General features: G+C 37.4%; 1 protein-coding gene across 7 annotated transcripts in view; it reads left to right on the top strand.

Moving 5' to 3' along the window:
- LOC129724426 (uncharacterized) overlaps window positions 1-16,650 on the top strand; it is a 48,584-nt gene that overhangs the window by 26,590 nt on the left and 5,344 nt on the right. For 5 of the 7 annotated variants that reach the window (XM_055679322.1, XM_055679324.1, XM_055679327.1 and 2 more), the window contains 8 exons: window positions 9,211-9,511; window positions 9,751-9,896; window positions 10,016-10,189; window positions 10,255-10,439; window positions 11,537-11,863; window positions 12,119-12,260; window positions 12,334-12,689; window positions 12,968-13,211. In XM_055679322.1, the coding sequence (XP_055535297.1) occupies window positions 9,304-9,511; window positions 9,751-9,896; window positions 10,016-10,189; window positions 10,255-10,439; window positions 11,537-11,863; window positions 12,119-12,260; window positions 12,334-12,689; window positions 12,968-13,211 (1,782 nt within the window). In that variant the 5' untranslated portion in view covers window positions 9,211-9,303. Of the gene's footprint in view, window positions 1-8,976; window positions 9,137-9,210; window positions 9,512-9,750; window positions 9,897-10,015; window positions 10,190-10,254; window positions 10,440-11,536; window positions 11,864-12,118; window positions 12,261-12,333; window positions 12,690-12,967; window positions 13,212-16,650 lie in introns of those variants that run through there. The other 2 variants (XM_055679325.1, XM_055679328.1) reach the window with 2 other exon arrangements.

The following is a 16,650-nucleotide window of genomic DNA, read 5'->3' as shown; positions in this document are numbered from 1 at the left end:
GTGGTGGACGTCGGAATTCTAATAATAATTTGTTCAATCGTAAGCATACCAATCTGGGTGCAATAGTTACTTTTTGAGCACTTCTGCAAATCAATACTTCCGATCGGAGGCTTGTATTTTTCATCATCAGGATAGGCCCAATAGCGAAAGAGATGACCATGCAGTCGATACCAGCGCCGATGCCGTACTCCGAACCCGGATTCATCCTCGAACATCGTCGGTAGCTTCCAGAGGACGACTGGATTTAGTGTCCAATTTGTTCGCTGGTTTTCCAACGTGATTCCTGCTGATTCAGCATCACCAAACAAACACTACGCGAACGCGAAAAAAACGCACAATCGCTGCAGCAAAAAAGCGGAGTCTGACCGTATGACTATATTCCTCCGGAGAGGCACGAACGGTCAAGTTTTTTCCTCTTACACTGGAACTATTTCTTACAAACGGAACACAGATTTAATAAAAACAAGTTCCTAGCGCACGATCAAAACAAAAATTCTCTTTTTCCTTTCCGTTTGTCCAAATTTGACATCGCCAAGCAGCGTTGCCTATGCTATTAATGTTTTGACTGGCTGTTGTGTGTGCCAGAAAGAGAAGCACACATTTTTATTCGATAAGTCTCTATATGTGACTTTGTGTAGGTGTGAAGAGGCACGTTTGCCTTTGCCATGTCAATGACAGCAGCCGGCAACCGTTGGGAACGGTCGGCGGCGAAAATAGAAAAGATTTTATTTTTTGCTACAAAAACAAGCGACGGTCGACCGCTGTGTTCTGATTGGTCGAAAAAGAGCGGAACGGTAGCGGTTGACCGCTGCAACGGTTAGTCTGATACAGGCTTTAGTGTCTGCAGGATCGTAGCGCTAGCCCTGTAATCGCCCTGTGCACCGCTGCTAAATCTGTGGCCAATAAACAAAAACACTTTAAGGTGAAATCTCATTGAATCCAAAAATGGCCGACTTCGAGTCACCACTTCGAATTTTTAAAAGCACAAGACTCGGAAATACTTGTTGCGTTCCCTATGAAAATTCTATTTTATGTTTGCTTCACCACAGCAAACATGAAATAGCATTTTCACAGGGAACGCATCAACTATCTCCGAGTCTTGTGCTTTCGAAAATTCGAAGTGGTGACTCGAAGTCAGCCATTTTTGGATTTAATAAGGTTTCACCTTAAATCTTTTAAAAGCCAAAATAATTACATTGATTGATGTGATGTTTCCGGCAAAGCTTCAGATAGTAGTTATATTAAGAAAAATTATTGAATATCTCGAAAAGCTTATTTTTTGAATTCTGAGTTGCCAAATGTTACAACGTTGATTATTTGAACACGGAAGAAGTTAAAATTTCTGGAAGTTTTGTTTTCTTCGAAACTAGAACGATTTGTTTGATTGGCGCGATGTTTTCGGCAAAGTTGTTGGCAGTAGTTGAGTATTGAAAATATTCTATTTATGATCATGGAGACACAAAATTTAAAAATTCTTCAGAGAAGATGTTGGCAGATAACCAGAGAGATGCAACTCTGATGGACTAGCAAATCAAAATACTAAAAAAGTTGTGAATTCACTTTTGAAAAGTTTTCAGAATCTATGTAACGCGTGATAAACGAAACACAGTTAAATCGCAGTATTTTTCCTGAATGTAAAATAATATCTTTAATTTGAAAAAAAAAAAAACGCAAATCCATGTCACAAGTTTTGTTCTCTAAATAATCAATTCAATCAAAATATTCATTACTCTTAGGTTAAGTAGTTTTATTTTACGAACTAATTTCATTTTTGTCATATGGCTTACATTTTAAGTTTAGTAAAGCGGGCAATGTATGCAGTTTGCGAGGATGCGAAAATAAACGGGAATAGAAGGTGTGACTTTTAGGCTTAGAAAAAAATTTCCCTCGTCCAGATGGGACTCGAAACCGCAATCTCCGTTGTCTCAGGCAAGGTGTTTTTGCCAATTTAACTACTGGGAAAGGTATAACTAGTTCTAAACCAAAGTCGAATCACCCTCTACTATTGTGTTCCCGTATCTCAGCACACAAACGATGAACTGCACACACTGCAACCACTGAAGTGTCTAATCGCTTGCGCCGCTGTAGATATAATAAGTCGTTATATACAGTGTGCATGAAGAGATCACTCTCCCAGTTACAGAAATAAACTCCCATCGGGCAGTGTGTGCAGTTCATCGTTGGCGTGCTGAGATACGGGAACACAATAGTAGAGGGTGATTCGAGTTTGGTTTAGAACTAGTTATACCTTTCCCAGTAGTTTAATTGGCTAAAACACCTTGCCAGAGACAACGGAGATTGCGGGTTCGAGTCCCATCTGGACGAGGGAAAAAAAAGTTTTTCTAAGCCTAAAAGTCACACCTTCTATTCCCGTTCATCTTCGCATCCTCGCAAACTGCTTACATTGCCCGCTTTACTAAACTTAAAATGAGTAGTTTTATGTTAACCCTTAACTTCCCACGACATTTTTTAGAAGACAGATAGACAAACATAATTAATACACAGAATAACTAACACGATTATTGACTGCTTAATGGAAGATTTGCAAATTTGAAAAAAACCGCAAAAATTGTATTTAACCTGTCTACCATGGGAAGGCAAAGGTTACATTTTATGTAACTAATTAACTGTTTGTGTAGAATGTCCCGAGCAGATTCGGTAGAAGTGATATGAGCTATTACTTCTAATTTAGGGTTCAAAAATTGACGTTCAGCCGTCGATGAAACATAACCTAGTTACCGTTTCTGACAATCGGGAATTTCTTGCAATCATGCGTGAAAAAGTCGGGAACTCGAAAATGTAAAATGCATGGCCACTCTGCAAAGGTGCTAAGTTAGCGTTGAAATACGTATATATAAGTGATAAGTGAAAAGTGATAGAACTAAACAGTGAAAGTGGATGAAAAGTGTAATGTGTAGCAGAAATAAATAAATTTATGAAACTCAGTCAGTGTAACTTGGGTCGTGGCCGCGATTTCACATTAATTACGTAGGAATTCAAATGCTCTAAAACCTGCCTGCCAAACACTCAGCTTTATCTTCAACAAACTAAAAGTATTTGACTATTCAGTTTCTGATGAAATGTAGCAAAAGCTGGAATCGGTGATTTAGAAGTATTCTGGAAATCATACACCAGCGGTGATTCAGCGATCTTGCGCAAAGGTTTACAGAAGGGAATTACATTATTTGGGCTTGACGAAAAATTGTCAGCGGATCTAAGGCGATCGTTCGGCGGCATAATAACCACGAAACCTACTCTGCTGCTAACATATGCTAAAAAAAGTCGATCATAAATTTTTGGAGTAAACTTGAATAAGTTTTGTTTTTCAATCCGTTTTTCATGCGAATTGATAATGAAATTGTTAACGATTGTTTGATACCTTTTCTTATTAAACTTTAATTGAAATCTCATTTTTGCTAAGAATTTTTTTCATTCTCGGTTCCCGGGAATTCCCGGGAAATGAGATTTTTCATTCCCGTTTCCCGAATATATTGCAAACCCTAGCTATCTCTCTGTATTTGAAAGAAGTGAAGAGTCTTCCTGACTAAAGTGGTAGGTATATGCGATTTTGTCTGGGCATCTGCTTCGGGGCTTTACTTTTAAGGGCTCATTCAAATAATACATAACGCGCTCAGGGGTGGGGGGGTATTCAGCGAAGCGTTACATTGCGTGTGGCAAACATGTAAAATTGCGTTACGTGGGGGTGGGTGGGTATTGAAAATTGCCAAATTCCGCGTTATGTAATATTTGAATGGTTCCTAATAAAGCCTCGAAATGGTGGCGACTGTCAAACGTGTAAAGTTTAGATAGGACTGCCATACCCTTGAGACTAACACACCTGAAATTAGCAGGGTGGCCAGCGAACCGGGAAAACCGGGAATTTCAATACTAAACTGGGAAAACTGGGTTCTGTAGAGTGGTTCCCGTGGTTCTGTGGTTAGCGATGTCGGTCGGCTAGCTCTCTCCCACACGGTTGTGATATTGGGTTCGATCAGGTCGAGGATCTTTTCGAGCTGGAAATTTTCTCGACTCAGCACTGGGGCACGGTGTATCCTTGTACTTATCCTACAACATACAAAATGTGCCGAAAACAATATCGATAACAAATTCTCTCAACTATAATCTAGTTGATCGAGACCGCATCAGCCCCCAGGCTAGCGTACGATAACGTTCTTGTTTGTGTTGTTGGGATCTGATGTATTAGTTCAACGCGCTATACATTTTCTGCCATCTCACAAACACTGGAAGACTCAAGGAACCATTTAGTTGGTCTCGGGGTAAGATGCTGGAGTAACAAGCCAGTCGTCATATGTTAGAATCTCGACCGTTAGAGTCAATAGGATCCTAGTGCAGTTATTCTGTACACTAACAGTTGGCTGCGATTGTTTTTCTCTAATTTGTCTTCCTTCTCATTCGCACTGATTCAACAGTGAGTGCCGATCAAACATCAAAACAATCACCACTTTACAGGACCAAGGTCTGATGTCATTTTTGTCTGAGTTTGTTTCAAAGTTATGTACCGCTTTGCTTTACTTTGCTAACCTATGATAAAAAAATATCTAAAACCTCAAACAAGTAACGCTTTCACCAATCACGCTGGATATGGGTTCGAATCTCAACGCCACAGGTGTCGATGGTTGTGTGATGACGTTATCCACTCACAATCAACCAGAATTGATCTAGATTCAATACGGCGGAGATTTTCTGAGGCGAAAAATCTCTGGGCTCTTCTATCGCATGGGAAAGTGAAGCCGTTGGCGCAAGTCCGGTAATCAACGGGTCGTTAATTAAGATTCTAGTTGGCGTCGCCTCCCCGGGTTTCGGGGATTCACACAATAGTGACGGAAATAGACCGACGGAAAATAAGCAAAAATAAAAAAATCGTAAACTAACCCATTCCCGGCGGGTGATGCCATATGGCATCATCTGACATTCAAACTTTGATTTGAGTTCAACAATTATACTTAAAAATTTGAACGACGAAACTATTCAGCATCGTTAGAAAATAGTTTGATGTTTAATATGCAATACAGTTTGTGTTAATTATGCATATAGTTGATTAGTAACAAGAGTTTAAAGTTCATTGTTTGATGTAAAAACTTATTTTCCTCCACCGGGAGTAGGTTAAGCTTAAATCCGCTTAAGAAAATGTTTTGAGGCAGAAATTTCAGAGATTGATTTTAAAGAATATGCGTTTTTGAAGACCAGAAGCAACGAAAATAATTTAAAATCAATTCAAAATTTATGAAATAGTATTCTAGAGGATTCAAAATGCAGAGCCTGTCTTTATTTTTTCTCACATTGCTTGCATACTCCTGCAAAATCAGAAAGACATTTTTTAAATTAAAGGAGTCGAAACATGAGGGCCTAGCGAAAATTATTCGCCTAAAATAAACCTGGAACAATACCATGTAAGAATAACAATGGTATCAAATTAGTTTTTTCTATTTTATCGAGGCAACTGAGCTCAAGAGATCCTTAAGAAAACGGAAAAAATATTTTGAACGACAGAAATGCACACAACTGTTTATAATTCAGCTCACAATTTCATGAAACATTTACAGAGACTAGAAAAAGATAAAAAATATGTTCAAATGTTTCTAAAGTTCTTCGATAAAAGTCAGCAATCCGATTTTAAATTGAAGTGCACCAAAATGCACCAACAACATAAACAAAACCAATTATATTATAAATGTAATAAATGTAATTCATTTAAATAGATTTTTGTTGAAAATTCTGAAATTTAGAACGCGGATTTAGAAAACACAAAACAAGCTTCTTATTTAGCTCAGAAAGCCGAAATTGTTTCTATGTAGCAACAACATTGTATTGAAGCCTGAAAGAAACTAACAACATCAATTTAAAATCAAATTCAAAACTGAATCTAAAAAAGTGTGTGAACACCAGAAAACGGGTTAAAAATGTAAAAATTGATTCTTACACAAATTTAAAATTGCCAGAAACGGCTATCATTGCAGATTCAGGCAAGGCGAAAAATGAAAAAAGCCAGAATGTTTCCTCTCATTTACTGAAAATGACTATGAAAGTTATCAGGAAACAAGAAAAAAAATATTAAAAAAATTCAAGTCAATTCAATTTAAAATTAATTTTTAAATGAGAAAATGATGTCAGAAATTTTTATGTTTTATTTTTAAAAAAGCACTTTGAATAAGGCCAAAATCAAAGTAACAAAGCTAAAAAACAATTGACGAAATTGCTCAAGGCTTGAAATGATAGTGAATGATTTCAAAGATATGTCATTTCCAAAGCTCAATAGCAGCCAAAACAATTTTGAATGAAATTCCGAATTTTGAGAATATATGTATAAAAGGTTTGAAGAAGCAGAAACCAGCTTACAGAACGCCGAAAATCTCAACCAGAGAGTGCAGAAAGTTACAAATATCGCTTTAGTTAAACAGTTTAATTAAACCAGTAATTAATTTATGTAAGTCTAAAATGACAGAAAATTGTTCCAAAGAACGGTTCAAAATAAATTAATTTATGTGAAAATATTCTAAAACATGAAGCACAAATTTATTCTAAAATATATCATGATTTCAGCTGAGTGAAATTATGAAAATTTTGAGTGTGCTCTTGTACTGGACACAAGATAATACCAGATAATATAGACTGTTCCGAAAATTATAAATACATCTTCTTTCTTGAATAAAACAAAAAATACAGGATTTTTCGGGTCATTTTATTCTGAAATATAGATAATAAGTGTTTTCTTTCCAGTTTCAATTCAAGTTGGGATTATTTTTCGTAGGATACGCGAGTTCTCTAACTTTTCTCTTAACACTACTCATAAGCTTTTGCACAGTGTGTTCTCCGACCATTTTTACCACTTTAAGCCAATCTTTTTCAAATTTTTCAACATTGTCCGCTGGTTTGACATATTTCCTCAGCTTTGCCTTCGTCAAAGCCCAAAAAGTTTCAATAGGGCGAATTTCAGGGCAGTTTGGAGGATTCCTCTTCTTTGGGACACATGTGACATTATTTGTTTTATACCACCCTAGTGCATCCTTAGAGTAATGGCAGGAAGCAAGATCGAGCCAAAAGATTGGAAGATTGTTATGCTGCTTAACCATGGGTAACAACCTTTTCTGCAAACACTCTTTCACGTAAATTTTACCATTTATTGTGTCATTCGTAATGAATGGACGAGATATTTTCCCACATTCACAAATTGCCTGCCAAACTATTACCTTCTTGCCGAATTTTTCGGTGTAAATGGCTTTCAGTGGTCCAGGGACATCCTTTCCCTTCGGTGATGTATAAAATTGAGGTCCTGGCAGAGTCTTATAGTCCAGTTTTATGTAGGTTTCGTCATCCATGATAACACACCCCATTTTTTTGGTCAGAAGTTTGTCATAAAGCTTCCGAGCTCTCGGTTTCACAGATTCAGCTTGTTTTGGATTTCGTTTTGGCTGCTTCTGCTTCCGACGGGTCTGCAGACCCATTCTTCACTTGGCACGCATAACGTTACTCGTCGAGGTTCCAAGCTTTCTCGCCACATCTCGTACTGATACTGAAGGATGCCGCTTGTAGTATTCCTTAATCTTTTTGTCTATTGTGGGATCAACAGGCCCGGGTTTTCTACCACGTCTTGGGGCATCAGTAAATGTGCACTCTTCACAATACTTCCGCAATGCGGTTTGAACTGCTCCGACACTTATACCTTCTTCTCTGGCTAATTTTCTTATAGAAAGACCACTCACGGTGCCCCATTTGTGCACAATTCGCTTTCTTTGCTCGGGAGAAAGGCCACGCATTTTCAAAATTTCGCACTAAATGTTAAAAAAAAAGACAGCATCTGTTTCTTTTGGATGTAAACAACAGGACGCAGCCAACGTTCGGTTGAATACTGCACGTTATTTGAAATGACGGTTGATCGTAGGTGTATTTATAATTATCGGAACGGTCTATAGCAGACCGATGTTATGGCAACAGTTTCCTGAAGCCGCCGCCGATGATGATGGCGCTACTGTTGGAAATATGGTCATAAGCTCCGTTCATTGTGCCGCATGTGTTACTGTACGGATTTTTTGCATGCTTCTAACTATATTGAATTAAGGGCTATCCGAAACGTGTTGAAACATGTTTGAACGTGACCATTTATGTCCTGCACAAAATCTATAAAACGTTCAAAACAAAACAATCGTTTTTCGCTGTCTGCATTTCTTCACACCACTTGCAGCAACAGTTGATCTCGCATGGACGGTGCTTAATTGGCTGTTTCGCAAGCACTGACAGCCTCTTGACGTATAATCGAGCCAGAGCGCCAGAGAAAAATGGCTTCAAGCGAAATGTATGGGGATGACGTTCGTGACAGGGATGTGGATAATAGCTCGTTTAGGATTTACACAATGGGCCGAGTTGCATTCCTTAGCCATGAAAAGTCGAAAAATTAACAGCAAATAGATCTTGGCCGAAATAGTTAGCCCTTTTTCAAGTTTTGAAATGAAATAATGATATTAAAAACAAAATATTTCACAAATTTATTTTGTCAATGAATAAACGTGGTTGAACTTATATATTTATGCGTTTTAAAACCGGGAAAAACATCAATTTCTAACCGGGGAAACCGGGAAAAAACGGGAATTTGAAATTGGAAATCTGCTGGCCACTCTGAATTAGCGAAATTAGTGTGCGATATAATGCCAATATGTCACCATAGAAACATTGTCGATTAGTCAATATTTAGTTAGTTGGGAAAATTGTAAAAGCTTAGTAGTGCATGTATAAAACAATGCATCAATGCAAAATTTAATTTTCTTCATATTTTTGCCGTTTATCAAAATGAGTACGATTATATAGTTTTTAAAGGCAATATTGAATATTCAATATCAATTCTTATTTGGTCTAAAAAATTATACCAACCATTTGCGTGTACCATAAAATTGCTTTGTGTGTCTATGCCTGCCTTACTTTGAATTTATAACTAAAAAAACTGGCAACAAAATTCACTACAAAAAGAAACAGTAAAAATTGTCGAATAGAGTGTGGCACTCAGTGTGCAACGAGAAGTTTATGATGTGAACGTCAACTATGTGACAGATTGATATTAATCTATCGTTGGCGTTGTTTGTTAGTGCCGTTGTTTTAACAGATAGCGTGCTTCTTTAAAGCATCGGTATAGTTCTGATAATATGATCCACAAATATACTCAACTTTTAATTACTCGTTACTCTGTCTTATTACTTTCAGACTTAGTCCGGCGGAGAATTTGCTGTCATTGTGTGTGTACATCTCCTGGTCGTAATATTATTTGCAGAAAATTGGCAGTGTGTTAGTGCAGGAATGGATCAGCAACAAAAGTTGCACCGGAGGGATTTGCAACCATCGTTCCCATCCAGAGGAGGAACCGCTGGAATAACTACATTCGATGGCACAGCAGAAGATATCGGCGGTCACAGCGAAAAACGAAAACGTTGCGTAGTCGAGTTTGATAGTGATGAAGATGATTTTGCCGGATTTGATGAAGATGACGCCGCTGGTAGCGAAAATGGTAATCAATTGCATTACACCTACCTAATTTCCTGTTTTGCCATTTGTCGTTCACGCTTCCATTTTCATTTTTGTCTTGTGTCAAAATCCTTTAAAGTAACTGAATTTGGTGTAATGTCGTGAGTGATAGAAATCATACAAGAGTAAACTGATACTTATGTAAGTTTGTTATTTTTCTATTTGTCTTTAAAAAAAAAACAACAAACCATGTTATACGGTTATGGCTTTGCTGCAAAATAGGAGTTTTGAGCCCACCGAGATCGACTAGTGCATCAGTAATTACAAAAAAAGTTAAGGAATTTGAAGCTAATTTGTCATCAAAGACTAGGGCATTTCCGCCTAAAATTTCTATTGAAGAAACTGCAGGTGCAAATGTGGATGAACAGGTATTTTGTTTTTGCTTTGTTGGCACATTTTTCTTAAAGTACTATAATGATAAACATAACCATCATTTTCATTAATATGCGTCTATTTACAATATACAATAATTTTTATCATACCATAGGAAGATATGGAATCTGTAGTTGGTTTTGCACCAGCGGTTGGAGCTGGAATGCTTGACAACAGTGCTAAGATGATAATTGCTGCCAATCAGGTGAAGCGAAAGGTAACCGCCACTGTTAATGCACAAGATGAAGCATTCAGAGTGCCATTCAAGTATGGTTGGAAAAGAGAACTGGTAAGTTTCTAATTGTTGACACATCCAATTTATACTATCAAACTCGAGTATACATATGTTAATAGGTGTACCGGGCCAATCTAGATGGCAATAGTAAAGATAAAGGAGAAGTCTACTACATAACACCAGCTGGCAAAAAACTGCGTACTCGAAATGACATTGTAATGGCTTTGCATGATGGGTTAACAATGGATAATTTTACTTTTGTGAAAGATCCTGTCGGAGGCTCTCGGGATGAAGAAATTATAAGGTTTGTTGTTTTTTTTTTTCACTTGAATACTGTTTTAATAGCTTGTAGTATTTTTATCGCTCGTCACAATCTTTCGGTCATTTGCGTTAAAATAAGATTTGAATTGTGAAGGCTTGGTTTGACAAGACGTAGTTAATCTTCAATGATCTTTCAATTAAAAATACAGGTCGGACTCGATTATCCGGAGTTTTGAAACACATTTCGCTCCGGATAATCGAACCTTCCGGATAATCGAGCATTTTTTTATTTAAATTTTTAATATCTGTCATCTAGAACAGTGAGTTTTCTATTATAATAAATTGTATACAACGCATGTACCGACGAAAAAAATAAAAAATTGTCTTTAGACTGTTTGTCGGCATTTGTTATACATATATACGTAATAATAAATTATGTTATATTGATAATCTCGAAGATGCAAAAACAAACACTCATGTTTTTTTATATTTCTTGAGTGATCTATAACGACCTAGACACTAGATATGGACTACTTTGCGGATTTCAAGTCGTTATTAATTTCGCTTGATGAGTTTTGGTTCAATAATCCGAGAGTATCCGGAACAAAACTGGGACATGCCTGCTTGCGGTTCTAAGTACTGCAATGATCATGGCCATTATATTACAGGAATATGTTCCTGCCATAATTCCGAAACCGGTTTACCAATAGCGGTTGTCTTCATTGGCAACAAAAAACCATAATATCTTGATTTTTGAGGTTATTGAGTAAGAATTGGTTGAAGGAACGACGAGAAAGCTGCCAAAAACGATCTGCCTAAGCGGAACGGGGCTTGTACCGCTTCAATTATGAGCAACCCCGAACCTCCCAATAACCCGGAAGACGAAAGTACGTTATAGAAATACAGAAACAAAAAATACTCCGGATAATCGAACCATTTTCTCCGGATAATCGAGCCCCGGATAATCGAGTCCGACCTGTATTTAAAAAAATATAAATTATGCCTTTTTCAATTTCACATAACCTTCTACGATCGCTGAATACATTAGAACATTAGACGTACAATATCGAAACTAACTGACCGTTTATTGCAACTATTGGTGTTACTAGTTAATTGAAGTTTTGCGTCTTGAAATTCTAGGAGTGCTAAAACATATGGTTCAACACCGAGACGCTCCCTCACTTCGGCATCAGTATTGGATGTCCCTCCGATTGCAGAAAACAATCTTGGAAAACGCATTCCAAAACCGAAAATGCCCAAAGGCTCAAGTCCTACTCCTCCTTCATCGTACGCCCGTACTTCCATGAATCAGGCGCGCACACCTCCATCTTCACGATCTAACTCGCAGACTTCACCAAAATCAGGTGCGACGATGACTGCTTCGCGTTGTCCTGCACAGGTTGCAACTGGAACTAGGCCGAATGAAAATGTTTTCGGTGCGACTAAAGCGATGAAGAATAAAAACAAGTAAGTACAAATTTTCTAAGAAGTTTTTCAAAACACAAGAATTACTTTGCAATTTATTTGTATCAAAGCCTTAAGGCAGTTGGTGGCCTACTTTAGGTTTTATAATATCTTGTCTATTCAACCCGAAAACAAATCTTTCATCATTCATTTTGACCTTATCCTACACCTTCAATTTGTGTTTACAACCCTTAAATTGAACGATAATCTGTATGGGATCTGCGGAATGACCTTTATTGAATTGACCTCTTCGTTCAGAGTCGAAACATGCACCATCCAGTGTCTACCGGCTATGGGAATGATTCCTCAACTGCAATGCATGTCCTGTCTCTGTATGTACCATCCGGAATGTGTCGGGGCAACCACGGCAGAGATTCTTGCCCGTCGATTTACCTGCAAGGTGAGGAATATTCACAGTTCACCATACCCACTCTTAGGTGATGTCTTGTTTTTACTATATCTCGCCTTTTAAGATATGCTTAGATGAACAACCGGCTGTCTCGGAGTATGAAAGTGCTCCTATCATGACAAAGTCTGCAGTAAATTATACACCCGCGTTAATGCCACTAACTACTCAATCACTCAATGGAAATACGCATGCGACTATTCAGTCAATGGAAAAACAAAGGAAACCAACACCACCGCAACAGCCTCCAAAAACTGGACCCGGAACACTCAAAAACAATGGAAAGGAACCACCTCCACAAGATTTGATAGTTGTTGGTAATCACCAGTTCATTGTTGTCCCAAAGGGCAAAACGACTACAAAGAACAAAAAGAATTCGAAAATATCCCAGTCTATACCATCAATACAGTCTCAATCTGTTGTGTAAGTATTATTGTTCCGGCAGCTTCGATAAATACTAAATCATTTTCACGTTATTATTTCTTCAGTTAACGTTCACCGTTGGAATATAAAATTCTCCAAAATCGCGCGCTTGTGTAGTTTTTTCTTTTAATTTCAGGTTCACTTGTAGAAACCTTCACCCTTCCACAGATCCCAGCATGAATTGTTCAATAAATCTATCCTCCCTCCACAACTCATATTTTTCATTGCTAAATCACGTGACATGTTTGTGATATGATACACTGTTTTCCCTTTTTCAGATCTGATGATGTACGAAAATCGCTGGGCAATACCAAAACTGCCATATCTGCGCAAAATAATCGAAACTTCATTGCTGCCGATCTAGCCGCTATACGAAGCGAGTCCGATAGCCTTACAGTATCCCGACCCTCTTCGCTTGCCGCGGGTTTTGATCAGAATCGCCTGTTTGCATCGAACTTTTTTTCTAATGTATCAATCGGTTATGACGTGCTACAACAAACTTTCCAGTATCTCAAAGTACAGGTGAGTGAATTAGAAATTAATCAAACACAACACTTTTAAGTATCGATTGGGTAACTAACATTGATTGAACAACAGTTAAACAGTTATTGCGCAATGGAAAATTTCCAAGAACGACTAAGTGGTATTCTGTGCACGAAGTAAACAACAGACTCTAAGTACGAACGCGAAGAGTGAAAATTATTTGAATTGATTTTCTATTCAGTTACTTCATTTTTTATTGAATGATTAAATGCAGCACAGTTTCTTCGACAGGTTTTCTGCAGAAATCTTATGCTAAAGCCTGCCGAAGACGTTCGATAACCTACATAAGGAATGAAAACATGTTCGTTTGGATCGTCAATTACCTATATTGTATCCATGCATGTCATGAAATAACACAATTAGTAAAAGGCTGTTATTATGTATACAGAACTGCAATTTGTTGTCAATCTTCAAAGCAGGAAACCTTTTGAAACAGCTGTAAAAAATGTCTTCAGTAAAGTTTTAGATAGTAAAATTACAGATTTTTCATTAGTCTTTTTGAGTAGTCCCTATTGAAAATTGTATCTAGCTTTCCACATATCATGCATTAGTACCATTTTTGAATAATTCTTTAATAATTTTGATGATGAATGATGATCTAATATTAAAAGTATCTATGTAGCCCGCCCCACATTTAATGGAAGACACACAGTTTAAGGTAGAATATTTGTATACGACCGTTACATGAATATATCTGTTATTAAATGACTATCTATCAAAGTCAAACAAGTGTGCAAACTTCTAAAACGAAAATGATTGTGTCGGATCGATTCGGTAATGTGGAATGGCTTATGTATTTGACTTCGTGAAATGAGTTTTTTTCCGGGGGCGAAAAAAGCGCCCAGGAGAATACGCGTATGCATTCTGGCGTAGTTGTAGAAACAAACAATCGCAGAATGAACTGCAGGGAATTGATGATGTCTTGTAGAAAAAATGTACACTAGGATGGCAGCGAAAATGGTCATGTCACATTTTGTTTATTGACCTAAATAAACCATTTGTGTAAAATTTCAGCTCAATCGGATATGATTTAGGGTAAAAATGCCTAATTAACATTGAAGTTTCCATACGATTTTATATGGGAAAATCCACTTTTTAAACACGTATTCTCTAGAGATGTCCAGTGCTTAAGAATGAGAAATAATTTCGCGTGGAAGTAAGCTTCAAAGTGGAATTTTTGCTCATAGTATCTTCGGAGAAGCCTACAAGATGAATTTTACACGATATCATTTCTTATCACATGATTGAATTTGCAACAACAGCATGCTGCAGCAGTGTCACGGGTAAAATTCAATGGTGAGCCGTTCGTCAGATATTCAATCAGTTTGGGGTGAATAACATTTTCTACAAGCATGGTAGCGCCTTACGGTCTTCAGAAGAGTTCTTCCCAGAAAAATTTCCTACAAATGTCATGTATCGATATATTTTAGGAGCCAACTGGACATCTCTAGACAATTAGTTACGAAAAAGTGAAGATTTCCTTATAGAATCGTATGGAAACTTTAAAAATCGGGCGCTAAAATATAGTTCCACCAATCGATCTGAAAAGTTACGCGGTTGTTATGGGACCCATACGGAACACGAGAAGTGCATGGGAGCGAACAAATAACACCATCGATTTTTCCCATGGTGGCGCTAAGAACACTTAGTGGTCAATGATTCGATAAAATCGGTAGTTTTCCACATATTATCGATATTATTGCAATACACGGTTTAATGAAGCTACCTAATTATGAGTACGAAAACTACCAGTTTATGAGTTCGCCTAAGCGAAGTTCGATTTTGAGTAACTTTGATTAAGTGAAATTAGTAGCAAAAACTCACATGATGGATTAATACAGTATAATAATTTTCGCTGCTCCTGCTTTACCTATTTTTGGATGAAAAGTTTGCATCTGCCAGTCAAGTAAGAAACAGTTGTGAAATCAACAGTGTTTTTTTTTCTACGAGTGTCAAAAACTCGGTTTTCTTATGAAATAAGTTTGCAGTAGTATTTTGTATGCTTTGAAATGTTTAAAGTGAATGTAGAATCTTCAACGATTAGCGAAAGGTAAGATTTCAGATTTTTAAATGCGAAATTCCTCATAGTCTAATATATAATAAATCCTGTTCCTTGTAAACCTCCTTTCGAAAGCAAAACCAACCGCGCTGAAAGTGGTATCGCCTGCGGGGATACCGAACCGGAGTGGCACGGGCCGGATTTTGGTTTTCCGGAAATTTTTTGCGTCGAAGATCCCACCAAGAAAACGAACGGCCGCACCTCGAAATCGATTGTGTGATGAGCAACTTTCGGTGGTTGAAGGGAAAATAAACAATGAAGTATTATCTTTAATGTTTTGAGTTTTAGTTATAAAAAAACGAAATTTTCAATTTTTACTGCAGGAATTTCCAATGCTTAATTTGAGTAGTTTGAGCCTAATTATGGGTAGTTTTTTTGATCGTTGAGTAATTTTTATCCCATTTGCAGTTCATACGAGATTCCCTACTTTTGGGTACTCAGTACTCTCGAATTGGAAAAAAAGAACTTAATTTTGGGTTGAAATTACTTATTTTTGTAGAAATATGTCATTACAAGCTACTTAGTTTTGGGTGAAGTTTACTCACTGATATATTAAAAGTACCTACTTTGCATTAATTGTGGGTTAAATTGACGAACTTAATCGTTAGAACTACCTGTTTTTGTTGATAATCATGAACTGAAACATCCTAATATGTGTTGAAACTAGTCATTTTTGTATCTGTTTTATCTCATATGCTACCATTTTTTAGGTATATTTCGTTATCCAATTATAGGTATGATCACTGAACTCAATAGTAGGTACAGCCTCTCTACTCAGATTTTGAGTTTGTGCGCTTTAAGGGGATTTTGAGTGATTTCTACTTATGTATAGGTTTTTCCCGGTAAGCGTGTAAGAGGGGTTGCCGTTTTTCAATGTAAAAATTTTGAGCAGTCGTGATTTGTACATAATCATACCAGTTCATATTTGCGATAAATTTGTTTGTTTTTGTGTTGATATGAAAAAACACACAAACCTCACAAAAGCAGTGTTATATCGTTGCAAAAACAGAGACTAAAATCTGTAAGAATTTTAATGCGTCTAGGAGCTTTGATCCATAATCCAGCGCTGCCATCACCAAAGAGGTTAAGTCGCAAGTTGCAGAAAGATTTTTTTTTATTTTCGCTTATTTTCCGTCGGTCTAGTTCCGCAACTGTTGTTGTGCCAATCACCGCCCAGGGACTCTACCCAGTACCCTAATTCACGACCCGTTAATTAACGGACCGGCGCCAACGGCTTTACTTTCTCATGCGATGGAAGGCGTGATCCCAGAGTTTTTCGCCTCAGAAAATCTCCCGGCTAGGATTGAAGCTAGACCAGTTGGGTTGGTTTGTGAGTGGATCACGCCACCCATCGATACC

The sequence above is a fragment of the Wyeomyia smithii genome, chromosome 2, assembly GCF_029784165.1.
Source record: "Wyeomyia smithii strain HCP4-BCI-WySm-NY-G18 chromosome 2, ASM2978416v1, whole genome shotgun sequence".
Classification (NCBI taxonomy): domain Eukaryota; kingdom Metazoa; phylum Arthropoda; class Insecta; order Diptera; family Culicidae; genus Wyeomyia; species Wyeomyia smithii.
Note: the sequence above shows the minus strand (reverse complement) of the source record. Positions and strands in the feature narration are given on the sequence as shown.